Source organism: Oncorhynchus clarkii, chromosome 32, assembly GCF_045791955.1.
Source record: "Oncorhynchus clarkii lewisi isolate Uvic-CL-2024 chromosome 32, UVic_Ocla_1.0, whole genome shotgun sequence".
NCBI lineage: Eukaryota > Metazoa > Chordata > Actinopteri > Salmoniformes > Salmonidae > Oncorhynchus > Oncorhynchus clarkii.
Window position 1 is genome coordinate 19098374 of NC_092178.1, and position 27806 is coordinate 19126179.

Below are 27806 nucleotides of genomic sequence, written 5' to 3' on the forward strand. Positions count from 1 at the left end.
TGGGAACCACTGTCATAGAGCATACATTTAACCATGTATTTGAGGAATCTATTTTCCACTTGTTTTGTGCTGTTTTGACTTTATTGGGGATTTAAAAGAATGGAAATGAAAAGCAGTCTGTACTATACTGCACTATAATCTTGCGGCCGGTACTACACTATAACTGGGTGAGACAGAAATATATACAGAGAATTCTGCTATAGCCTGGCAACCGAGGATTCAATATCTCATTCTACCTTGCCTAAAGGCCACAGGTTAAAGGGCCAATAAAGCCACGTTAGTGTTGTAGGAACATAACTGAACTAGAGTAGTGAGAGGAGGTGGGTTAAAAGAACAGAATTGAACTAGGGTAGTGAGGGGAGGTAGTTTAAAGGTGTAAGGGCCAGGTAAGGCCTTGAGACAAACCAAATGGTATTTCCAATCTGTCCAGTCAAAACGTACAATGTCATTACATTGGTGTGGTCGTCTATAAAATACATCCTCTGGACACTAGACACACATTCCACCATGTCTAATTGGCTAGCTGTTAGAAAACCCTGCACTGTAAAAAGGTTAAAGAAATAGGACTTGTCGTAAACTACAACTAGTATTGAGGAGAAAATGGTAGCACTTGGAGCATGGAGTTAAGTGGACAAATCAAGTTCAAGTTGAAATCGGTGCCCGATAACAACTTAAAGAAGCTCTGATCATTCTCTCATAGCCTCTAGCTTATGGGGGCAGTGATATACTTTATTGGGATAAAGGAGCTATATAACCTTATATAGAAAATGTATTGTTCTGATTTATTACTTCCAAGATTGGTGCAAAATTATGTTTATTTATGCAGTTTCAGTTCTGCTAACTTCAGCAATCTAGCAATTTCCCCATGCACATTGTAACTCAAATGTCAAAATGAAATCCCCAGAGACACTACAAAACCCCCTGACAAACTGTTGACATCTTTGATAACACAATAAAGTTGTGACCTGACAACATATCCCAATTAAAGAGCCAGTGCAGTCAAAAACGTGATTTCCTTGTGTTTTATAGATATTTCCACACTATGAGGTTGGAATAATACTTTGAAATTGTGTAAATGAGAATAATTCCCTTTTAGTGAAAGAGCTGTTTGAAAAAAACAACTGTAATTTCAGCCTGTTTTTGTGGGAAGAAGTTTTGGCCTTCCTTGGTGACGCCACCATGCAGTGAATTAATTAATAAGAATTAGCCAATAAGAAAGAGAGTTCCAAACCTCTCTGCCAAAAACAGCTAATTTTCCCTTCCCCACTCAAACCACTCCCAGACAGTCCTAGCAAAATTATTTTTGGAGAAATTGCTCTTTGCTAAGAAGCTATTTTTGTTTCTTTTGGACAATTTTAATTGAAAACAATCAATTATGGTACATAATCTTTACACATCAATTATTTGATATTGAGATAAAAATGGCTGCATTGGATCTTTAGTTTTTCATTCTATATGATATACTATGTTTGGCTCAAGTGCTGGTCAGGGGATTTAATCGGCAAAGTGCATGGTGCTGAAATTAATAGCTAAGTTTTATCTTTCATTTATGTCATAGTAACTAAATCTTGCTAAGCATCTGAGATGGGCACTCACACTACATGGCCAAGAGTATGTGGACACCCCTTCAAATGAGTGGATTTGGCTATTTCAGCCACACCCGTTGCTGACAGGTGTATAAAATCGAGCACACAGCCATGCAATCTTCATAGACAAACAATGGCAGTAGAATGGCCCGTACTGAAGAGCTCAGTGACTTTCAATGTGGCACCGTCATAGGAAGCCACCTTTCCAACATGTCTGTTCGTCAAATCTCTGCCCTGCTAGACCTGCCTCGGTCAACTGTAAATGATGTTATTGGGAAGTGGAAACGTCTAGGAGTAACAACAGCTCAGCCGCAAAGTGGTAGGGCACACAGGCGCACAGAACTGGACTGCTGAGTGCTGAAGTGCGTAGCTCGTAAAAAATGTCTCTACTCAGTTGCAACACTAACTTCCGAGTTCCAAACTGCCTCCGGAAGCAATGTCAGCCCAAAAACTGTTGGTCGGGAGCTTCATGAAATGGGTTTCCATGGCCGAGCAATGCCGAGCGTCGGTTGAAGTGGTGTAAAGCTTGTCGCCATTGGACTCTGGAGCAATGGAAACGTATTCTCTGGAGTGATGAATCACACTTCTCCATCTGGCAGTCTGTCAGACAAATCTGGATTTGGCGGATGCTGGGAGAACGCTACCTGCCCGAATGCATATTGCAAACTGTAAAGTTTGGTGGAGGAGGATTAATGGTCTGGGGCTGTTTTTGATGGTTCGGGCTAGGCCCCTTAGTTCCAGTGAAGGGAAATCTTAATGCTACAACATAGAATAACATTATTTCGCCATGATTCTGTGCTTCACAACTTTGTGGCAACAGTTTGGGGATGCCAATGCTCCCGTGCAAAGAACGAGGGCCATACAAAAATTGTTTCGAAATCGGTGTGGAAGAACTAGACTGGACTGGCCTGCACAGAACCCTGACCTCAACCCCATCGGGCACCTTTGGGATGAATTAAACGCCGGCTACGAGCCAGGCCTAATCGCCCAACATCAGTGCCTGACCTCACTAATGATCTTGTGGCTGAATGTAAGCAAGTCCCCGCAGTAATGTTCCAACATCTAGAGGAAAGCTTTCCCCCGAAGAGAGGAGGCTGTTAAAGCAGCAAAGGGGGACCAACTCTATAGTAATGACCATGATTTTGGAATGAGAGGTTTGATGAGCAGGTGTCCACATTATTTTGGCCATGCAGTGTATCTTGAAAGCGATAGCCATTAGATATTTTGGGGCACTATTAGAGTGCCACTTTTCCTAAATGTATTGTCCAGGAGGGCAGGGAAGCAGATATGCAACATTTGGGTGAAATTAAGACCTGATTGTATACTGAATCATGCAAAGAGTCTAAGGAGTTTAATTCTAGGGTGAATTATTGGATTAAATACTATCATTGAGCCCCATCTGGACGTTAGTGGGCAGCAAGGCTTGAAACCATTTCAGTTTCTAATTTCTACACTTGCTTCTTATTTTTGCAGACATTGTCAGGATCGTTCAAACGGAAGGATCTCGGCCATGAAAGGCCAAATGTAACACATATGCATCACAGTGTAAGATTCCATGATACTTCTGTCATACATTTTTTTGTCACAATGTCACACCTATAGTGTTATCAACAACTGAAAAACAAATGTCAGGATGATCTTTGAGACGACAACGTTCAACACTAAATTGTATTCTTATCTCCTCAGCGCCAGTCCTGGGGCATCTTATCCCCTCGTCCATCATGTCAAGGATAGATTACTGTAATTGTCCTCTGTCTGGCGTGTCAGATTATTCACTGGGCTAGAATCAGGCTAAGAGGTATTTGCAGGGTCGTTTGTTATCAGGGGGATGAAGGAAAAGACAATGTGATGATCATATTTCACCTCCCTGCTTAATTAACCTTTGCTGCTTCACTCAGTCAGTGAGTGGATCGGAGTGGGAGCGGCCTCGCTGCCTGGCACCCATAACCCTTGTGTGAACCATCACTGATGACAGATTGGATACACACGGTGCAGACCACCCTAACTGATGGTCCCCTGTGTCCAACACGAGTAGGACAGAGATTGCATCGACACTAAATCGTTTCAGTAGTTGTACAATTGGTACAATAACCGCATATGTGTTTAATTGTAAACGTATCTTACAAGTTCATGTGGATTAATAGAACACAAACATTTTGGTAATAATACATTAAGATGTGAAAAAACAAAATAAATATTGGTTAATTGCACAAAGGTAAAGCCAAGCTAGAAATATAATATAGTAAATAAAACAACAAAATCATTTGAGATGTAAGACACCTCATGCTGTATCACAACCGGCAGTGATTGGGAGTCCCATAGCGCGGCGCACAATTGGCCCAGCTGTCATGACTCCTACCGAAGGTGCCTCCCCTTCCAGTTCGGGTGGCGCTCGGTGGTCGTCGCCGGCCTACTAGCTGCCACTGATCCCTTTTCCCCTTTCTGTTTATTGGTTTCACCTGTTTTGTGTGTAGGCTGATTAGTCGGGCTATGTTAGCCAGTAGGCCCGCCTGCTCTTTGTGCAGGATTGTTTTGTGTTGCTCTGAGCATGTTCGATGTTGACGTGTTTCGTTCGTGGGTTTTTCTCTGGACTGTTTGACTCCCCGTGTTTGGGGCATTTGTTTAGTGTGCGCCCTGTGTTTCGTGGGGTGGCTTATTTTCGCCGTGGGTGCAATAAATAGCACTACCCTGAAATCTCTGCTTCCTGCGCCTGACTTCGCACCCACTATGCCCAGAGTGTTACACCAGTGTTGTCCGGGTTTGGCCGGTGTAGGCCATCATTGTAAATAATAATTTTTTCTTAACTGAATTGCCTAGTTAAATAAAGGTTAAATGCGGTTTGAGACAACAGCTCTATTGCAGTTCAGTACATCAGCCAATGTCCATTCCAAGATGTGACGATTGTCCTGTGTCCTCAGTCACTTGATCTAAAGATACAGTATATTTTATATGGTTAACCAAACCCTGCAAACGGTTAATGATTTGAGAAACCCATCTATTAATTGTATCTATGTGGGGTAAGCACCTTTATTGAATTGTGTGTGTATGATAATACATATATTTCCATTAACCGAACATGTGTATATTGTAATGTGTGCCTTTGAAAGTTAATTGATGTCATGATATGGCTGTCTCTCATTGGTCAGATGCATCATGGGAAGTGCTATTTAAACTCATGTATTTTTATTTTATATGAGACAGAGACGGGTAATGGGTTGGCATGCTGCTGGATTTTCAGGCATAGTTGAAGCCTGGGGTTTTCTTTTGAGTACTCTAAACTATGAGTTAATCTAGATAAGTTTATTAGGACTATCTTTTTGTTCATCAGCCTGTTTGTTATTTTGGTTGTAAATATTTGTTCAGTCGCCAGGATTATTCCTCACTTCCAAATAAAAGCTTCACCATGGGCATAAAAATCTGCTCTCATTGTCTTGCCTCCTCACTGTTAAAATCTTACCGCATGGGCCAACCTCACACACCTTAGGATGACCTTGTTCTCAAAGACACATTTTATGAGTGCAATGAGTTCAGATGAGAGCCATACTAAACCTAATGGCACCATTGAAATACATTTCTCTCCTGGGTGTATTTATGATTAAAGTTAATGCAAAGAGCAGCATTATAAATGGTGAGCACACAGTGTGACATCAGCTTCTGTGACAATGACAATTTTGAAAGAGGTGCTGGCAACTGCCCTCGTTTATAAAAACGTTGATGTTTGGAATGTTTTCCAAAGTAATTGGAATCATTGTAAACATGATGCCCAGTACAGTCAAAAAAAAATATTTTCTGAGTTTTATATATACAGTACAAGTCACAAGTTTGGACACCTACTCATTCCAGCGTTTTACTTTATCTTTGCTATTTTCTACATTGTAGAATAATAGTGAAGACATCAAAACTATGAAATAACACATATGGTATACAGAAAATAGCCCTATTTGGTAAAAGTCCATTTTATGGCAAGAACAGCTCAAATAAGCAAAGAGAAACAAGAGTCCAACATTACTTTGAGACATGAAGGTCAATCAACACGGAACATTTCAAGAACTTTGAAAGTTTCTTCAGGTGCAGTCGCAAAAACCATCAAGCACTATGATGAAACTGGCTCTCATGAGGACCGCCACAAAGTTATCTCTGCTGCAAAGGATAAGTTATTTAGAGTTAAACGCACCTCAGATTGCAGCCCAAATAAGTACTTCACAGAGTTCAAGTAACAGACACATCTCAACATCAACTGTTCAGAGGAGAACGCGTAAATCAGGCCTAAATGGTAGAATTTGAGATTTTTGGTTCCAGCCGCCATGTCTTTGTGAGATGCATAGGTGAACGGACGAGCTCCACATGTGTGGTTCCCACCATGAAGCATGGAGGAGGTAGTGTTATGGTGTGGGGTGCTTTGCTGGTGACACTGTCTGGGATTTATGTTGAATTCAAGGCACACTTAACCAGCATGTCTACCACAGCATTCTGCAGCAATATGCTATCCCATCTGGTTTGCGCTTAGAGGACTATCATTTTTTTTCAACAGGACAATGACCCAACACACCTCCAGGCTGTGTAAGGGCTATTTAACCAAGAAGGAAAGTGATGGAGTGCTGCATCAGATGACCTGGCCTCCACAATCAGCTGACCTCAACCCAATTGAGATGGTTTGGGATGAGTTGGACAGCAGATTGTAGGAAAATCAGCCAACAAGTGCTCAGCATATGTGGGAAGTCCTTCAAGCCTGTTGGAAAAACATTCCAGGGGAAGCTGGTTGAGAAAATGCCACGAGTGTACAAAAGCTGTCATCAAGGCAAAGGGTGGCTACTTTGAAGAATCTCAAATATAAAATTTATTTTGATTGGTTTAACACTTTGTAACGACCAACGCTGGACAGGAGAAGCAGGTATGGGGAGTCAGACATTTATTAGGGAACAGATATAGAACAAGACAGGAACAGCGTCAACACCGGGTAACATGGACATATGACAAACAATGCAGCAGTGGGGAACAGAGTGGTGAACTGACAAATATAGGGAGGTAATAAACAGGTGATTGAGTGAGTCCAAGTGAGTCCAATATCGCTGAAGAGCGTGACGAGGGAAGGCAGGTGTGTGTAATGATGGTGGCAGGAGTGCGTAATGCAGGGCAGCTTGGCGCCCTCAAGTGCCAGGGGGGAAGAGCAGGAGGAGACGTGACAGTAACCCCCCTTCTAGGGGCGCCACCCGGCGTCTCACCTGGGAGAGCTGGCTGAGACATGGGCACTGGGCAAGCCGGTTGGGGGTAAACTCCCCACAAACCGGCAGGGGCGCGGGAGCTTGGCGAGCCGGCTGAGGCATAGGAACCTGACGATCCGGCTGAGGCATGAACGCCTGTCGATCCCGCTATGGCGTGAAAGCCCAATGATCCGGTGGAGCGTGATGTGGGTTGGGAACATGCTGAGCCAACCGAGGCAAGGAAACCTCTCGAGCCAGCTAGGACGTGGAAGCTCGACGAGCTGGCTTAGGCACCCCCAGTTCCATCGGTGGTGGAATCCAAGCCCAACGTCACCAACAAAACAAGAAAGCTCATGGGCCGCCTGGGCGAACAAGACCTGACGATCCGGCTGAGGCCTGAGGTGGGATGGGCACCTTCCGAGCCAACCGGGGCAAGGAAATCTCTCGAGGCAGCTAGGGCGTGGAAGCCCGACAAGCTGGCTAGGCACACCCGGGTCCATCGGCGGCGACCCAGGACCGACGTCTCCATCAACAGGATCGCCAGTACTCCCCAATGCTTCGTGTGATGGCTGCAGCATTCTGTAATGACCGACACCGGACAGGAGAAGCAGGTATGGGGAGTCAGACATTTAGTAGGGAACAGATATAGAACAAGACAGGAACAGCGTCAACACCGGGTAACATGGACATATGACAAACAATGCAGCAGTGGGGAACAGAGCAGGGGACTGACAAATATAGGGGAGGTAATAAACAGGTGATTGAGTGAGTCCAAGTGAGTCCAATATCGCTGAAGAGCGTGACGAGGGAAGGCAGGTGTACGTAAATGATGGTGGCAGGAGTACGTAATGCAGGGCAGCTTGGCGCCCTCAAGTGCCAGAGGGGGAGAGCGGGAGTAGGCGTGACACACTTTTTTGGTTACTACATGATTCCATATGTGTTATTTTATACTGTTGATGTCTTCACTATTATTCTACAATGTAGAAAATAGTAAAAATAAAGAAAAACCCTTGAATGAGTCAGTGTCTCCAAACTTTTGACTGGTACGGTATTTCCACACTCTGAGGTTGGAATAATACTGTAAAATTGTGAAAATTATGATAATGCCCTTTTAGTGTAAGAGCTATTTGGAAAGACTACCTGAAATGCCTGCCTGTTTTGGTGGGATGGAGTTTTGGCCTGCCTGGTGACATCATAAGAAGGTACATTTTTGAATAGACCAATGAGAGTTCCAAACCTTTCTGCCAATAACAAATCGTTTTTGGATTTCCCCACTAACAGACAGTCCTAGCAAAATTCTTGCTTGAGAAATTGCTCTTTGCTAAAACAATCACTGTAAGGTACCTAATTGTTACCCAGAAATGATTTGACATCGGGATAAAAACAGCTGCATTGGACCTTTCAGAACTTGAAATTGTGTCTTTAAAGTCTTGGCAAGTCTTTATAAAAGTGTCTCAAGTCTGTTTCAAATTCCATCGTATCCTATCAATCAGGTATTAAGTGGCCCAAAAACTCAGTGTTGCATTGTGTTTAAGAACAGCCCTTAGCCCTGGTATATTGGCAATACACCACACCCCCTCTGGCCTTATTGCTTCATTAAACTGCCTTTGGCTGCTTAATTGGGAACCATACCAATGTAGAGCTTGCATACTTGCAAGTGATTGCATACTAAATGACTGATTTTATGGTGTAATTTGTTTTTATAATTAAATCGCGGCACCTGACACGCCGGTCTTGCTCACTGCTTAGTCGTCACAGAAAGGAAAGATAACTACAATAAATTATATAGCTAGAGTTACATATACATGTCTGTCCCGAGCGGTTTATGCATAAAGTACAGCCTGAAATATTAATGTGGAGTTTTTGGGAAGGGCTTTCCACTCCAAATTACTGAACATTTGACACTGTAATGGTTAAGGGATGCTGATACACTTTTTGCTGCTTTGTGGCAGTGCAGTTCAATATGAATTTAGCTTTTAACAGTATATATACTTGGGACCCTGCATATAATTTCCCCTACAAAGTGTTTGGAAACAACTTTTTTCAAAAATTGATTCAATGATTTGCTTGTTCATGTGCTTGTCTCTTCTCTCAAGACAACATCTACAGTATGTTTGCAACTGACTTTAAGGTCAAATGCAGATCTGATTGTTAAAAGAAGATTATTTAAAATCTCACTTGGCAGAATTTAAAAAGACAATGTACAATGTTCAAAGAAAACAAAATCGTTGTCTGGAATACTGGGTACTTATTAAGGAGCCTGATGCTGTAGAAGCAAACATGCTAATAGTAATGCCATTATGATATAGGCCCATGGTTGAAGGATCACATCTGACAGGAAAAAAGTGAATACTTGCCAAATTAATTATTTCACCATGTGCAATGGTAAATCCTAATTTACAATACTCTGCACAGGCCTGTAGTCTAATGATAGAGGAGCACAGGTGGTCTTATCAAAGATGGCAGTAGCTCCAGGGGAAGAGATAGTCTGCGACACCCGTCTTCTGGTCATGAATTAGCATGAAGTCCTATTTCTGACTGGACTGCTTAGAGGAGTGGAGAAATTGTCTGACCTGTGACAGAGGGCTGTGCGATTCAGTATGATATAAGAGGGGCATTTGGAAGATTTTAATTCTAGGGAAGATAAGATAGAAAAAACCCTGGAGGATAATTTTTGGGACTAATTGTTGACAAAATCCTCAAGTTGTCTGAAAAGGACCATTGGCTTCTAACCCTGCTGTGCCAGATCATGGGTAAAATTGCATTATAAGGGGCCCCCTATGTGTATAACATACATAGCAACTACAGTAGATATCTGCATCCACATCAGGTAGTTAATTCTGTATGTTAATTCCTTTTCAATAATAGTGCTGAACAGCAGCTAGGCTGCCCGCATACAAATACAATAGTTAAGTACATTGCCTGGGTTCAAATTCCCTGTCAAACTTTGATTACGTTGAGACGTGGCAGCTTCAATTTCATTACTTATCAGTGGCTGTCTTGAGAAGAGCCGCAGCAGCATAGCCAATAACAGCTTCAATTCGACAGCCACTGACTGACTTCCTATGAGAGATGAGTTGAGTTGAGAGCGAGAGCAACAGCTGGCTAATGTCAATAACTGTGGTTCAATCAGAGATGGGAACTAGCTTTTTCTGATGGCATTTCTGTCAGACAGAGCAGGTGGGTAAATTGGATTTTGGGGTGGTTTTGGTGTCCTAAGGCACTTTGCAGCTGCTGCTTTGAAGCTGGGCTGCTTGTGGCTCGCCAGGTGGTGTATACCTGTAAAGCCTCAATAAGAAGTCGCACACAGGGCCGTTCTCAAGGGGCAATTCATCCCTCGGCAGCATCAACAGCAGACATTAAGATAAAATCTCTATCTTCTTGTGAAGGGCACAAACCAATCTTGCCTGGCTTTTCACCTCCATCAAGTGCCATAAATGGGCTGAACTTCTCAAATATTGTGTATTTTAGTTGAAGGGAGTCGGTTTGATGGGAAGTTTGTCCATTTTAAAGACCATTTAAATCCACTGCTGTTCTTGGCACTAAGCCAAAAAATAAATTACATTCTACAGTCCTTTTTCTTTGAGAATATCGATAATAAATACAAGTTGTGTTTAATAAAAGTCCTTGGGGTGTGACACTTTATATAGCAATGTCCAATTAAAAGCTCATTAGTAGGGTATTAGCAAAATGGTTCCCTAACTATTTACAAAGATTAGTAAATTATGAGCAAATCATTTATTCATGCCCTCTTCTTTCTTTGGGCTCTGTACATACAGACACTGCCCTTTCAGAGGATGTGAAAAGCGCTTGACCTATAACATTGTCCTCTGGAGAGGTGTCAAGGACAGAAATAAACCTATTCAGATGCTCTGAGCTCTTCTCTGACTGCAGATGTCCATCTCTTTCTATTGGTCTTAAACCATGCTTCTCTACTGTCTATTAAAGGATATGACTTACAGTAGAAGTGTTTCATGACTTAAGCACACTCATACTCATACTCTATCATAACCCAAAATGTAAGGTTTAATTCAATTTTAGAATCGCAGAATGTAGCTTTAAAGCAGCTGATGAGCTAAAAAGGAGTGACTAGTAAGCATTAGTTGTGGTGAGACAAGGAGGTGATCTGTCATTGTCCTCACTAACACTGACCTCAGATCAGAGGAGAAGAGTACATTCATTAACCTTTCACCCCCAATGTCCCTGGAGAGCAGGGTATGGCTCAATTCAAATGGAAGGCAGTCAATTCAGTACACTGAAATTCCAATTAAATTATTGAAAAAAGGACAAATATTTCCAATGATTTCTCAATAAACAGAAAAGTAGAAGCTATTGATGTCAAAAGTTTTTACATTTCTGGATTTTAAATTCAAATCACTTCCTGAATTGATTGATGTCAATTTGAATTGAGCCTAACCCTGCTGGAGATATAACCTGCGGCTGTATCTAACACCTCTCTGGGAAATGCAGCACATCATCGTACCCTATAAAGTGGTTCGGAAGGGGTGATCATTTTTTATCCAAAGTAATATCCCAAACTGTAAGAGCAGGCAAACATATTTCATATTTCAACCATGTCCCCCAATATTTTAACATTTAATTAGTGTGGAGGACATTTTGAAAGATTTGGTTTATGGTAAATGCATGTCAGAATAACTCCACAAACATAACATACAGCAATGCAGAAGTGGGTATATGATTCTGGATGATCTGTCAAACAGTAGCTTAGGTTTGTTTTAATTAGAAGCTTTGTTATATGATAAAATAAAAGAGACAGCTATTTAAAAAAGAGGAGAAAAAGTGATTTGTTGTTGATCTATTGATTAGTTTGGAATACAACAAAATCATGTTTTAATTGACTGCTGTGCATGATTGGCATTGCTACAGAGAAGCATCTCTAATTAAAAGTGAAAAACGAAAGCGCTGATTGCCCGAAAAATTTCTTGGAGAATTTACGGTTGACATTAGAAAATAAATATCTGTCTCTTCTAGTTGTAATTATAAACAGTTAGAAGGCAGGATGATAGAAAGACTTAGACTGAAACAAAAAAAATGAACATTAAAAGAACAGCAAACAGCAAATCTAAGATCACAACACTATGACAAAAAGAAGAAAACTCTTTGAGGACGACAGAGTGAAGAGGTGTAGGATTCTTCTCACTTTCAGAGCGCTATTTCTTGAGTCTCTCAGGGCTTTACAGGGATTACACTCTTATTTAAATGGACCTCCTCTCCTCTTACAAGTTTGTTCTGTTTTTAGGTCGTCAGGAAACTCCTTCCTAAGCGTCTTTGCGGTGATTGAAACAGAGGCTTACCTTGATAATGGGCGCTAAAGCCCCGATATCGATGGTTACTGTCGGTTACAAAATGTAGCCTCAGCCAGTTCTTGTTGCTGACAATAGGAGAAGGGACATTCATCCCAGATAACCTGAGGAAAAAAGAGGAGATAATCATTAGGCTTTTTACTGCACACTCAAAGTCAGCAAGTTACAACACTAGTGTCTTTAAATGTGTCGGTCAATCAAAAAAGAGAACGCTTTTTTTTTTTTGAACAGTGTTCAGACATTGTAGCTACATAAGTAAAAACATTTACGAAAACTTGCAACTTGCAGACTGTAAGTCAGCAGACCTACATAAACATTGACAAATTTCAAAATCCAAAGTCAAGTAAATGTACATTAATGCTGCTTACTATTCATAACTCAATGACATTAGGACATACAACTCAAAGTAATGTTCATAGGGTAATGTTGAAAGGAAAAGGGCTGAGTGTTCTGCGTCAGAGTCGGATGGTAGCAGCAGTAGCAGGGTGACACTGCTAGTCCTGTCCCCCTGGTGAGAACACTACAAAGAGATCCTTCAACTATACTCTATGAGTCACACACTGATAGGTACTGTACATCCCCCTGGTCAGATGTATAAACTTATGGAGAGTATACAAAGCATAAACTAAGTGTATAAAGACAATATGCATAAAGTCCCAGAGGGATAGCTACAGTGCCTTCAGAAAGCATTCACGCCCCTCGACTTTTACCACATGTTGTTGTGTTACAAAGTGTGATTGAAATGGATTTGGTCCTTAATAAAAGTCTAAGCCGTTGAGGGGGGGGGGCTCTAGCTCTGCTACCTTTCACCGTAGATATGGAAGTGTGATTGAAATGGATTTGGTCCTTAATAAAAGTCTAAGCCGTTGAGGGGGGAGGCTCTAGCTCCGCCACCTTTCACCGTAGATATGGAAGTGCGACATCGGAGGATGCGGTGGATTGAGACAAAAAAAACAGATATCTCTAGTTTAAACTTACATATTTGTGTCAATCGACTCTAGATTGCGATCTACACAAAATACTTTATAATATGAAAGTTGAAGAAAAATATCAATTTAATATAATCCTTTTTAAATTCAGGCTGTACAACATTTTTTTGGGGGGAAAAGTCAAGGGGTGTGAATAGTTTCTGAAGGCAGTGTATATCCACCCATTAAAAATGTCACACTCGTATACCTTAATATGCATAAAGAGTACAAAGTGTATCTGGTCCTCGCCCACAACACACGTCTGGAAGACGAGTAGCCTGCCTCTGAAGTGTGCAGGTGATTTGTCCACGTGACTGTGCAGCACGGAGGAGGAGGAACAGAGCACAGAGGTCATACACAGACCTCTCTCGCCCCCCTATACCTCACACCCCCCACATCCTCCGGCCTTTATTGATGACTGACGGGATGTGTCATTAAAGGACACGGTCACATGGATCAAGGCTGACTGGCCGCCACAAGCTGGAGCTGTGCCATATCATTACCATTATCAATCTAAAGTCTTCTGCATTACCCACACTGGAACAGAGGCAGAGACATCAGACCCCTCTGGCTCAGAGCGCTGTCGGGTTTAACCTCAAATCCCCCCTCCAATGCTAATTCTCTTCAACGCTTTTCAATGAGGAACATTTGAAATTGGAATTGCAATTTGGTTTACTTTATGAATAGACTGGAATTTAAACATAATTGATCCCAACCCTGGTATAGACCACATCCTAATTTGGGTTATACAGAACATGTACAGTATGCAGGTGGGAAAATGTTAGGAACAGGTCCAATGTATAGAACGACACAGAAGTCCCAAAACCATAGCAGTGTGCAGCAGGTGTGGTGCTCTGCCTGTGTAAAACCATTTCATAATAAAACATTTATGGATGGCAAGCCTTAAAAATGTACAAGCGTTTGTGATCTGTGGAGTCATCTGTGGAGGAACTGTCGTCTACTTGATCTAGCACCTACAGTACATTAGCAGTAAATTAGTACATTAGTACATTAGCAGAGCAAGAGGCAACCCCAGTTTATGTGAGAGAAGATCACTGGCCGTGTGGAGGGTTAGTGTCATGGATCCACCTGGAACTTTCTTTGCGCACACCTGGCCCCTATTCCCACTGATTAGAATTTGTATATATGTGCCCTTTGTTCACCATGATGCTGTCAATTTATTGTTACTATGTCAAATTGTGCGTGTGACACAGCACAGGCTGTGTGTTTTGGGCTTTCGTACGCCTGGTGGATTGCGCATATGATCACGGGCCTCGTCCCGTGTGTTAATCATTGTGCTCGAGTGCATTTATTCGAGGTACTCCTCGCTCTTTTGTTTGGGTTTCAACCCTATGTTTTATGTACTTGTTTGTTTGGTCTTCGTCCCCGTGCCCTTGCACGGCACACTGTAATTTGGGGCGTAATAAAAAACCCTATTATGCATTCTGAAGTCTGTCTCCCGAATCATTGTTACCAACATGACAGAATAATCGACCATTGAAGGAAACAGGGGGAATGGTCTGACCGATGACACTGTGACTGGTCCGTCCGGCGCCCCGCTGTAATTTCCGTCCATCCGACAACGCAATCATCCATGTTACCAGTCACAAACATGACAGAATAATCGACCATTGAAGGAAACAGGGGGAATGGTCTGACCGATGACACTGTGACTGGTCCGTCCGGCGCCCCGCTGTAATTTCGTCAGCTGCAACTGAGTTGTCCGACGTCGCCACCTCGGGTCCATCCGACAACGCAACTTCAGCAGTCACAAATGGCCCGTCCCACGCCGCCACCTCGGGTCCATCCGACAACGCAACTTCAGCAGTCACAAATGGCCCGTCCCACGCCGCCACCTCGGGTCCATCCGACAACGCAACTTCAGCAGTCACAAATGGCCCGTCCCACGCCGCCACCTCGGGTCCATCCGACAACGCAACTTCAGCAGTCACAAATGGCCCGTCCCACGCCGCCACCTCGGGTCCATCCGACAACGCAACTTCAGCAGTCACAAATGGCCCGTCCGACGCCGCCACCTCGGGTCCATCCGACAACGCAACTTCAGCAGTCACAAATGGCCCGTCCGACGCCGTCACCTCGGGTCCATCCGACAACGCAACTTCAGCAGTCACAAATGGCCCGTCCGACGTCGCCACCTCGGGTCCATCCGACAACGCAACTTCAGCAGTCACAAATGGCCCGTCCTACGTCGCCACCTCGGGTCCATCCGACAACGCAACTTCAGCAGTCACAAATGGCCCGTCCGACGCCGCCACCTCGGGTCCATCCGACAACGCAACTTCAGCAGTCACAAATGGCCCGTCCCACGCCGCCACCTCGGGTCCATCCGACAACGCAACTTCAGCAGTCACAAATGGCCCGTCCCACGCCGCCACCTCGGGTCCATCCGACAACGCAACTTCAGCAGTCACAAATGGCCCGTCCCACGCCGCTACCTCGGGTCCATCCGACAATGCAACTTCAGCAGTCACAAATGGCCCGTCCGACGCCGCCACCCCCGGGCCGGTTGGGTTTCAACCCTGTATTTTATGTACTTGTTTGTTTGGTCTTCATCCCCGTGCCCTTACACATTACACCGTAATTTGGGGTATAATTTTAAAAAACGTATTACGCCTTCCTGCGCCTGTCTCCCGAATCATTCATGCCAGTGTGACAGTTAGGGTACCAGCGCCGTGTTTCCCATCCAATAATATACATTTTAATTAAATTAGTCAAAAACACTATGAAATAACACATTTGGAATCATGTAGTAACCAAAACCTTCGCATTTGAGCCAATCAGTTGATTTGTGACAAAGCAGGGTTTGTATACAGAAGATAACCCTATGGGAAAAGACCAAGTCCATATTATGGCAAGAACAGTTCAAGTAAGCAAAGACAAACAACAGTCCATCATTACTTTAAGACATGAAGGTCAGTCAATGTGGAACATTTTAAGAACATTGAAAGTTTCTTTAAGTGCAGTTGCAAAAACCATCAAGCACTATGATGAAACTGGCTCTCATGAGGACCGCCATGGGAAAGGAAGACCCAGAGTTACCTCTGTTGCAGAGGATACATCGGCATTTAACTGTATGCAGCCCAAGTAAATGCTTCACAGAGTTCAAGTAACAGACACATCTAAACATCAACTGTCATGGTCGAACTGCTGCAAAGAAAACACTACTAAAAGACACCAATAAGAAGAGACTTGCTTGGGCCAAGAAACACGACCAGTGGAAATCTGTCATTTGGTCTGATGAGTCCAAATTTGAGATTTTTGTTTCCAACTGCCGTGCCTTTGTGAGAATCAGAGTACGTGAATGGATGATCTCTGCATGTGTGGTTCCCAACGTGAAGCATCAAGGAGGAGGAGGTGTGACGGTGTGGGAGTGCTTTGCTAGTGACACTGTCAGTGATTTATTTAGAATTCAAGGCACACTTAACCAGCATGTCTACCAAAGCGTTCTGCAGCAATACACCATCCCATCTGGTTTGCTCTTAGTGGGATTATCATTTGTTTTTCAACGGGACAATGACACAACACACACCTCCAGGCAGTGTAAGGGCTATTTGACCAAGAAGGAGAGTGATGGAGTGCTGCATCAGATGACCTGGCCTCCACAAACAGCTGACCTCAACCCAGTTGAGATGGTTTGGGATGAGTTGGACACAAGAGTGAAGGAAAAGCAGCCAGTAAGTGCTCAGTACATGTAGGAAATCCTTCAAGACTGTTGGAAAAGCATTCCTGTTGACTACCTCATTTGTTTAACTCTTTTTTGGTTACTACATGATTCCATATGTGTTATTTCATAGTTCCGATGTCTTCACTATTATTCTACAATGTAGAAAATAGTAAATATAAAGAAAACCCCTTGAATGAGTAGGTGTGTCCAAACTTTTGATTGGTACTGTAATTCTAGCAGATCGACAGTGCTGTCACACACACACACACACACACACACACCCTCACCACCGCCCCTCCACCCTCCCCCTTCCCCCTATCCCTACCTTCTCCTAAATCACTGTAAAAGGCAAAGGAAAGTTTTATATGGATAAGTGTAATTTAATCAACATATCTCACGCCAAGGTGTCTGTAAACACAGGGCGTGGTAAACAACCATGATGTCAGTGAATGGAGAAGGGATAAGTATGGTTTACTGCATATAGGTTTAAAGGGATAGTTCACCTAAACTTCAAAATTACATATTAGTTTATGGACAAAGACAGAATGCATTCTATGCTTTGGTTTTGTTAACCTTGCCATGTTGTAATTTGGGTGAACTATCCCTTTAACACAAGTAATATGTCTACTTGGTACATAAAGATCATGCTGGATGTGGTACCCTATGAGTGAATCATGGTTGGGCACTTAATAATGTGTTCATTTTGATTGATACCAGTGGTTGGTGAACTAGCCCAAAACGGCCACTTCATGTCATTCAATTAAGTGCTACAGCTGTGAACACATAAATCCCAGTACACTACACTACTCTACTCTGTGGTATTCAGAGGTCTTTTCATTCTTGTCCCTGTCAGAATAATTGTCATGATTATTCAAAGGCCTAGAGTGTGTCATGGAGATGAGGAGATGTGAACAGACCACACCATGTCTGAGGCTTACCCTTACAGAAAAAACTAATTATTTCACATGTGGAACATTACATGATTTTACTTGAAATTTCACATGTGAAATCATGTGAATGTGTGTTTTTGGAACACTTAACACGTTGCTTTACATGTTGTCACGTTATCACATTAACTTTGTATAATATCATGAAAACATGTTTTTGGAACAATTCACATGTGATAACATCTGAAATTCATGTGGTTTTTCCGTAATTCCTCTCCACCACCAACTACACCGTCAGTCAGTCCTCTTTTCTTTAACTTTCTGTGATAAAGAAGGTAGTGTGTTGATTGTACTGTAGTATGGGCTGGGGCCCATGGTGCAGAGACCGTGACGTCCCGAATGGGACTCAGGAGGTAATTGATTACACATGCCAGTCTCAAAGCTGTGGCATTTTCTCCATCTCCCCTTCATTTGCGGAAATATAAATGACATAAACATTGGCTGCATGAGAAAAGATAGAGAGAGTGAGAGAGGTGAAGAGAAGAAAGAGAGAGAGAGAGAGAGAGAGAGGTGAAGAGAAGAGAGAGAGAGAGAGAGAGAGAGAGAGAGAGAGAGAGAGAGAGAGAAAGATAGTGAGGTGAAGAGAAGAGAGAGAGAGAGAGAGAGCGAGAGAGAGAGAGAGATGGAGAGAGAGCGAGACTTTGACTTTTGACTTTTGGTCTTTCTTTATTGAAACATTCTCAATTCATTTAAAACTCACCCCCCCACTCCTAAAATAAAAAATAAAAATATATCCTGTACTGCATTCATGTACCATACTCATCTTTCCATCTACCACATGATACAAATCACCATACACAAAAACCCTCTCCTACAACCGTATATCCAAAACATCTTCCCCAGCAATACAGACAGCCCCCCCAACACACCATATCTCCTCAAACATCTCCACACATTTGATCATTTTATAGAACTCAAACTCAACCCTAAGGCGCGCAGAGACCATCCCATTAAACAGTAGTAAAGGGTCTGTTATCCCCCCACCTTTAACCCTGTTCCTCCTTGTTAGCCAAATAGCTAACTTTGCCTGAGCAAACAGAAAATTCAACAAAACACATTTTTCTTTCTCCTTACTCGAATACCTGTATCCCATTATAAACATCCCAACAGCAAAATCCACCCCCAACCTGTCACACAGACATTCCAACAGAGACATTAATGGCATTAACCTGGTGCACACAGAAAACACATGAATTTCAGTTTCTTTCATTTGACCTAAAGGACACCCCTGCCCAATTCCCGGATCAACCCGTGCCAACCAGCTGTTAGTGGCCAGGGCTCCATGAAGAACCCTCCACTGGAGGTCCCCTGACCTCTTTGGTACTGGGGGTTTGTAGAGCGCCCTCCATCTAAAACCCACCATACTCTCCGCCCCACATACCCCCTGCCACTGATGTGCCTTCACTCCTGTTAGGCTTCTAATGCTCCTAACCTTAACGCAGAGGTTGTAGAGGGCTTTACCTCCCACCCCCTCAAACTCCCCCAGGCTCGGAGTGTTAAAATCTAACAAGTCCTCCAGACCCCCTTGCCAGTCTCCAGTCTCTGCCGTCACCTGCAGTGGCGGGAACATTGGTGGCCCCTCTCCCTTTGGCCTCTCAAACACCCCCCTTACCGGCTCAGACAGTGCCTCCTGGACCTCCTCCAGGAATCTCTCCAGCAGCCTAAGAGACGTTATTCCTGTTTGTTGCGCCAAGACCTCCGGGGTTTTCCACCCCTCCTCTCCCAGCAGTCTCAGGTCACCCAGCCTTTGTAAACCCCCTGCCATCAGTTGCCTCTGCAGGGTGGCCGACTGAACCGATCTCAAACGGATGGCGTGGTTGAGGTAGATAGGCTCCTCCCACACCCACTGCCCAGGCTCCACACCCCCTTCTCGTGTGGGCCTTAGCAGCTGCCAGGCCCTCAGCACCGCAGAGTAAAACTCTGAGAGACCTGCTGTACTCAGCCTCTCCAGCTTCATGAGGAACAGCTGCCGGTCCAACCCTAATCCGCCAGCTCTCCTCAGCAGCGCGCATGCTGGTTCCCTCCAGCCAACATCAGTGTGGTACAGCAGTCTCTGCACCGCCTTTAGTCGGAAAGCAGCCATCCTGCTCTCCTGCTCCACCAGGCCCTGTCCTCCTTCGTGGACGGTCATGTACAAAACTGCTGCCTTCAGCTAGTGATGTCCCGACCAAAAGAAATCCACCAGCTTGCGTTGCAGGTCTGCAAGCAGACCGGCGGGGGGGTTGAGGACAGCCAGTTTATGCCACAAGGAAGATGCCACCAGGTTGTTGATTATCAGCACCCTCCCTCTATATGACACTTGGGACAGGAGCCACCTCCACCTGGCCAGTCTTGACACCACTGCCTGTGACAGCCCCTCCCAGTTCTTGCTGACCCACCTCTCCGAGCCCAGGTACACCCCCAACACTTTAAGCCCTTCACAACCCCACTGCAAACCCCCTGGAAGCAGAGGAGGAGCCCTATCCCCCCATGCCCCACATAACAGAGCTTTGCTCTTTCCCCAGTTTACCTTAGCTGATGAAGCTCCCTCGTACACCTTCAGACTAGTCTCTAGTTCCTGCATATCTTGCCCATCCCTGACCATCACAGAAACATCATCTGCATATGCTGAGACTGCTATTCCTGTCACCACATCCATGCCTGTCCAGCACACTCCCCGCAGTCTCCTGCATAGCAGTCCTAAAAAAGGCTCAATGGCTAGTGTGTACAGCTGCCCAGATAGAGGGCATCCTTGTCTAATGCCCCTTCTCACCCAGACTGGCCTACTGAGCCCCCCTCCCACCTTAACCATACATGACGCCCCAGCATACAACAGCTTCACACAGGTCACAAAACTCTTCCCAAACCCAAACACAGACATCACATTAAACAGATACTCATGATCCACTCTATCAAAAGCCTTCTCTTGATCTAAAGAGACCAGTCCAAAGTTCACATTAGAACCTCTCGACAAGTCCAACATGTCCCTAATCAAGAACAAGTTGTCCGTGATTGAGCGTCCCGGTACACAATATGTCTGGTCCTTGTGTATTATAGAGTCCAGATGGGACTTCAGTCTGTTAGAGAGGACCTTGGCAAAAATATTGTAGTCCGCACAGAGTAATGCCACAGGCCTCCAGTTCTTAAGTTCACACAAGTCCCCTTTTTTGGGCAGGAGAGTCAGAGCCGCCCGACGACAGCTCATCGGCAACTCTCCTACCCCGACGCATTCACGCAACACGCAAAATAAATCCTGTCCAATTGTTCCCCAGAATTTTTTGTAAAATTCCACTGGAAGTCCATCGACCCCAGGTGCACGACCGGGGGACATCTGGGTTACTGCCTCTGCCAGTTCATGTGACAACAGAGGAATGTCCATTTCATCCCTCTGTGCCCGAGAGAGCTTAGGGAGTCCTGCGAACAAGACCTGAGCACACATAGGATCACACATTTCTGCCCTATACAATTCAGTATAAAACTCCACAGTCCGCTCCCGCATCTCCCCCACCACAGAGGTCACCCGCCCATCAGACAGCCGTAGACAATGCATACCCTTGGCTTCACTGCTCTGTCTTTCCAAACCAAAGAAGAAGGAGCTGGGAGCATCCATCTCCTTGAGCATGGAGAACCTAGCTCTTACAAGTGCTCCCTTTGCTTTAACCTGGAAAAAACTGCCCAGGTCCCTACGTAATTCGGCTAAGTTAGCCTGGAGGCCTACATTGCCTTGCCCCACCATCTCTACCTCCATCTCGCTAATACACCGCTCTAGTTCCCCCAATACTCTCCTAGCCTCTGAGGATGAGAGAGCAGTATACTGTTGACAGAAAAGCCGAATTTGCACTTTCCCCACATCCCACCATTGACTCAGAGACTCATACTCCTCTCTTCGCTGCCCCCATCTTTCCCAAAAAGTCTGGAAACCTGAGCAAAAAGTGGCATCTTGTAAGAGCTTTACATTGAACTTCCAATAAGATGCCTGCCGGGGCCCTGGTGAAATAGACAGCCGAGCCATGGTTTGGTGATCTGAAAACCCCACTGGGAGAATGGTAGCACCCAGCAGCCTATTGCTCTGATTCCTGGACATGTAAAAACGATCAAGTCGAGCTGCACTCACCCTAGCCCCAAAAACCTTCACCCACGTATACTGTCTTGTGTTTGGATGTTTAGTTCTCCAAACATCCACTAGGTCAAACTGATTAAAGATATCCCTTAACACTCCCACTGACACTGAATGAGGCTCTTCCCCATTTCTGTCTTTTGTAAAATCCATTGTACAGTTCCAGTCACATCCGATCACCAGCGTCTCCTCAGGCGCTACTTGTGAGAGTTCCTGTCTAAGACTCCCAAATAGAACCCCTCTTTCTCTCCCTGTGTTAGGCGCATACACATTTATAAAGACAAAACACATGTTGTTAATTTCTGCTTTAACAACAAGCAACCTACCCCTACACACCTCCTTTGAGGAGCAAATTTTTACAGCCAGACCCGGTGCAAAAAGGACTGCCACCCCTGCACTAAGATTTGTCCCATGGCTCAACACACTTGCCCCTTTCCACCAGAGCCCCCAATCAACTTCATTCACCACATCACTATGCGTCTCCTGCAGAAACAACACCTGTACTTTTTTTTGTTTTACATATTCACCCAACACACTCCTCTTTCCCGCATCTCTGGCGCCATTTATATTGAGCGAGCCTACCCGAAGAGTCTCCATAAGAAGTGGGAGAAAAGCCAGCAGAGAAATAGACCAATAGCAAAGCTCAAAAAGCCCCAGTGTCAGTAAGAAATTAAACATTTAAACAGTGTCTGAAGGTAAACCTTTACGCACTGTTGTGACCCACTTCCTCAACCTAAACCGTTTCCTGGGTGAGAGGACACCATGCCCCTCATTTCTCATAGCATGTTGTACTGATCTTACAAACTTTCTAGGATCAGGAAAAAAAGCCTCAAGATTAACTTTTTTCCCCTTAGTCTCATTCAGGAACCTTGTCAGTTCTCTCAACGTGTACTTAGACCCCTCGGGTTGACTGGCTGTCAGCTCCGGGCCAATTGAAGAGGAGTCTGAAAAAAATAACTCCTCATCCTCTTCCTCAGACTCACTTTCTTCCTCTTCTCTATCTCCCACCCTGACCACCTGCCCTTTCTCTCTGGTTAGGGCCTCACCCACAGCAACAGGCAACATTTCCATGGTGCCTTTGTCTACATCCTTTTTCTTTTTCCTCTTGACACCCTCCTCCTCCCCCCCTAATCTCTTACACTTCCCCACTATACTCTCCTCATCCACTAGAATAACCTGACTAAACACAGTATCATCTGCACCACCCTCCATAGCATGACTAGGGCCAGCCTCAGCTACACCACCCTCCATAGCATAACTAGGGCCAGCCTCAGCTACACCACCCTCCATAGCATGACTAGGCCCAGCATCATCTGCACCACCCTCCATAGCATGACTAGGGCCAGCCTCAGCTACACCACTATCCATAGCATGACTCGGCCCAGCATTATCTGCACCACCCTCCATAGCATGTCTAGGCCCAGCCTCAGCTACCCCACCATCTCTAGCCTGACTAGACCCAGCCTCTGCTTCTCCACCATCTCTAGCCTGACTAGACCCAGCCTCCACTACCCTACCATCTCTAGCCTGACTAGGCCCAGCCTCATCTACACCACCATCTCTAGACTGACTAGGCCCAGCCTCTGCTATCTGCATCTCCTTACCCCCTGCATTTTGACCTCGATTTCCCCCACCTGCCGTTGTACCCTCACCTTGTCTATGGCCTTTATGTGGGCACGCAAAACTCTTGTGCCCCAAATCCCCACATTCAAAACACCGTAGACTATCTGTGCTGGCAAAACCGGCATAGAGCCCCTCCCCATGCCTCACTTTAAAATGCACATTTAGCTGTTGCTCATTATTGTTCAGAAACATAAACACTTGCCTCCTGAACGAAACAACGTGCTTAACGGCATCTGCCTGAAAACCTGCTGACAGTACACGGAAACCGCTAGCAAACTTACCAAAACGACTCAGCTCTTTCCTAATTTGATCATCCGTAATAAACGGAGGCAAATTTGCCACTACAACTCTTGTTGAAGGGGTAGAGAGAGGTGAAATTGACACCAACACATCCCTTACAAATATTCCGCTAGCAATTAGCCTACCGACCAAATTAGCCCTTTTCATGAACACAACCACAGCTTTGTTCATTCTAGAAGCAGAATGTATAAACTCAGCTCCTACCTGTTCACCAACAGCGAGCAGAACCTCCTCCACCTTAACTCCGTTCTCAGGAACACACCTGAATCCATGCTGTATCGACAGCGTCTCCTCCGCGCTAGGCTGAGAAGCCATTGCGCACACTACACCTTCCAACCCCCAAGAAAGTTACTCTGTCCTCTTCCACCCTAACTTTGAAATACCTTCCACCCTAATACTTTGGATACCGCTAAAAACAAATATTTCATTAACCCTCCACCATAGAAAATAACATGTAAATAAAAGAATCAAGAAAGTTAGTTAGGATAGAGCTTTCCACACCAAACACTCAAACTCCAAAAAACTCCCAGCATGCACCGAGAGAGAGAGAGAGAGAGAGAGAGAGAGAGAGAGAGAGAGATAGATGTGAAGAGAAGAGAGAGACCAAGAGAGAGACAGAGAGAGAGAGAGAGAGAGAGAGAGAGAGAGAGAGCGAGAGAGAGAGAGAGAGATAGAGAGAGAGAGAGAGAGAGAGAGAGAGAGAGAGAGAGAGAGAGAGAGAGAGAGAGAGAGAGAGAGAGAGAGAGAGAGAGAGAGAGAGAGAGAGAGAGAGAGAGAGAGAGAGAGAGAGAGAGAGAGAGAGAGAGAGAGACAGAGAGACAGAGAGACAGAGAGACAGAGAGAGAGAGGTGAAGAGAAGAGAGAGAGAGAGAGAGAGAGAGAGAGAGAAAGAAAGAAAGAAATACAAAAAGAAAGAAAGAAAGAAAGGAAAGGGGGAGAACAGAGAGTGTGAGAGAGAGGAAGGGAGAGCAGAAAGAGAGAGGAAAGGAGAGGAGAGGAGAAAGAGAGGGCCACTGCCCCCACAGCAACAGTGTGGGACTATTCACTGAGGCATTTACAATGAATTTCCTGTCTTTCTGGGTTCTGAAAGCCGTTCAAGGTCTCAGAAATAACACAGTATGAATTGATAGTGACAAGAAGAGGCAACAGTGGTGAGACTTTTAAGGGGGCTACATAGCAACAATGTTGCCAATTTGTCATCAAAGTACTCAAGCATTCTGAATGTAATTCTAATATTAACTTTAACATCCCTGCAGTGCTGGCTGAAAGGGCATCACTCAGGCACGCACACACGCACACACACACTATGTTAGTATTCTGATATTTCATTACTTCTTATTGTTGTTGCATTGTCGAGAAGAAACCTGGAAGTAAGCATTTCGTTGGACAGTGTATACCATGTGTGTCCCGTACCTACGACTAATTACATTTGAATCTTGAAACACATACACATACAAAAGTCAAGACACTGGATTAAATTAATGTGCTAAAGACTTATGTCTCACTTAGCCTCTCACAGGGGATGATGTCATCCCCTCTGAACACATAAACACACACACACACACACACACACACACACACACACACACACACACAGAAAAAGATACACACACACGGGGAGGGGAGAAACAGAGAAGCAGGGCTGGCCTCTGCATCAGCTCTGGGCTCCAGGCAGGCAGTGTACGACTCTGGCAGATGCCTCATCAATCACCACCCAGGCCTCAGAGACGAATGGGAGGCCGCTGGGAAGCGGCGCGCGTCTCTCCATCAAACTGATGTTTTGAAAGTAAGTAATCAGTGTTCTCCATGGGCACTCCTTCTGTGGCAGAGCCCTCCACCTTCCTCCTCCGCACCACTCCCCTCCTCCCTCGTTCCCCTCCCTCTCTCCCACTCCTCTCCTGATGCACTGACTGCCTCCTCGCACTTTGATACAGCGAGTCAAGGCCTCTCCACCCCATTGGATTCTGGGAACTATATTTCATCTGTTTCATCGCTGCATGCAGGGTCGACATGGAGCTGTCCAAAATGCAGTCTGGGCTCCGTGTGTAGTGGGTCATACCTTTTGCACAACAGTCATTTGCTGTAATGCTCCTCTAAAATCTAAAACACTGTGGTCAAAACAAATCGAATGACACAATAGGGGGATGCGTTTTTCGGAGGCTGAGATTTTATTTATCCAAATGATATCCTCCGCTGCAGTAAATGGCTGCCAGAGGCCTCATTTGCAAGCCATAATACAATTCTTCCAGTCTCAGAACAACATTAATGAATCTGAGAGAAAAAGGGGAAAACATTACTCAACCAGGGCCTAGCTTTTCTTTACAAATAGACAGGAATAACAGAGTACCATTTCAGTGTTTCCAATACAGTACATATCTAAACCCTTCAGCAACAATACAAAATTGTTGCAGTTAAGCAAGACTTGAATTTGAATGATTACATTACTGTACATATAGGGCCGTCATAGTTAATCAGTTAACTCAAGTGAACTTTTTGACATTTTTGTGCACACATTTTTTTTATTGTTATTAATCGTATTGTCTGAAAGTGTTCAAAATACACAGAAAATATCCCAAATACATAATATACACTGCTAAAAAACAACAATGTAAAAACAAGTTGACATCGAGGTTAAAGAAAGTGTGCATTCTCAATTTACCAACTTTTAATAACAGTTACTTTAGACAAAATCCAGACGTCAATATACCTGTAAAATATATTTTTTAAATTAAAAATCTTAAATTACAGCTTAATTTGAGCAAATTCAGAATTTGCGATTAATCACTGCAGATCCTGCGATTAACTTGATTACATTTTTTTTTTTTTTTTTACATCCCTAGTCTGTGAGGTGTGGCTGTTTGGTACCTGAGGCAAAGTGTATAATGCTGTATCAATGTATTGAAACACATGACTCATTCATAAGTGAAGAATTTCTTATTATAATACATCCTTACAAATAGGACAATCCCTACATAAATGGTACCCCGTGTGAGGACTATCCTCTTCAATGCTAATAAAAGACATCCCTGTTGCTGCTGGTCCCTCTTGAAATTAACACTGAGTTTGGGTTCGACCCAGCACCTCCATTCCATTGGCTATCAGACTTGAGAAACAGGAAGGCAACTTGGCACAGAGGATAATAAATTGACTTTCTAAAGGCAGCTAATGACCTCACAATGCTTTCACCCAGAAGCATAATTCATCACTATTCTCAGACCCCACAATATACATTTCAATGATATATCCTTTCACTGTAAACAAATACTTAAAGGCGTTTGGCTGACCACCCTGGCAATCTTATAACATAATCAGATTTAGGGAAGCTACCAACATTTAGGGGATTGATTAAAGCTATTTGAGCAACGATAAAGTTGTTCAGAGATTTTGACAGTGTTGAAAAATTCAAACCCCTGCTAGATGATGGTCTCATGCCAATCTTTCCTACTAACCATTGGAATGTTAGGCCGGTTTGACCAAAGCTACCAGTTTTTTTCTTCTTCTTCTATATAGATATCTAACACAATAAAAACAACTATACAAGGAGGTCAACTATACAGTGAAAGTATTGTATTGATTCAATATAAAGACTGCCACAGGGGGGCTTGGTCTTCTTAAAGGTGATGCTGACTTCAGATCAGGTTCAATTGCATACACCCTCCTTTCGCAATGACTCTTGGTTTGATCGTCATTCAAATGTGCAAAATCAGAAATCTGGTCCCCTACTGTGTTCTGGAGCCAACAATAGAATGACAGAATGTATTAATAGGCTAAATAAATCTTTGAGTATGAGTAATAAACACATACTGCACAGGACATTCCAAAACACAATAGCTAATTAATTTACTGTTACACGAATCTGGAGAATCTGCTTTAAAAAGAGGCTTGTTTTAAATCAAGAAAATATACAAAATCGGAAATACAGCCAAACTACCCTATTACACACAAAACCAGGGAGGTGTGAGAAATCTGACAATTCATTTTAGAGAAAATAAGTGGAGACTGAAGAGATTTCCAATACAACTGAAATCCCTCCACTATTTACTGTATTATAAACACATAAAGTTGCTGGAATAAAA

The 27806-nt window shown here is 44.0% G+C and overlaps 1 protein-coding gene across 3 annotated transcripts in view; it reads right to left on the reverse strand.

The window, feature by feature from the left end:
• Positions 1-27806, reverse strand: part of LOC139392197 (CUB and sushi domain-containing protein 3-like) — a 634291-nt gene that overhangs the window by 320724 nt on the left and 285761 nt on the right. For all 3 annotated transcript variants that reach the window (XM_071139991.1, XM_071139990.1, XM_071139989.1), the window contains exon 6: positions 12103-12215. In XM_071139991.1, the coding sequence (XP_070996092.1) occupies positions 12103-12215 (113 nt within the window). The remainder of the gene's footprint in view (positions 1-12102; positions 12216-27806) is intronic.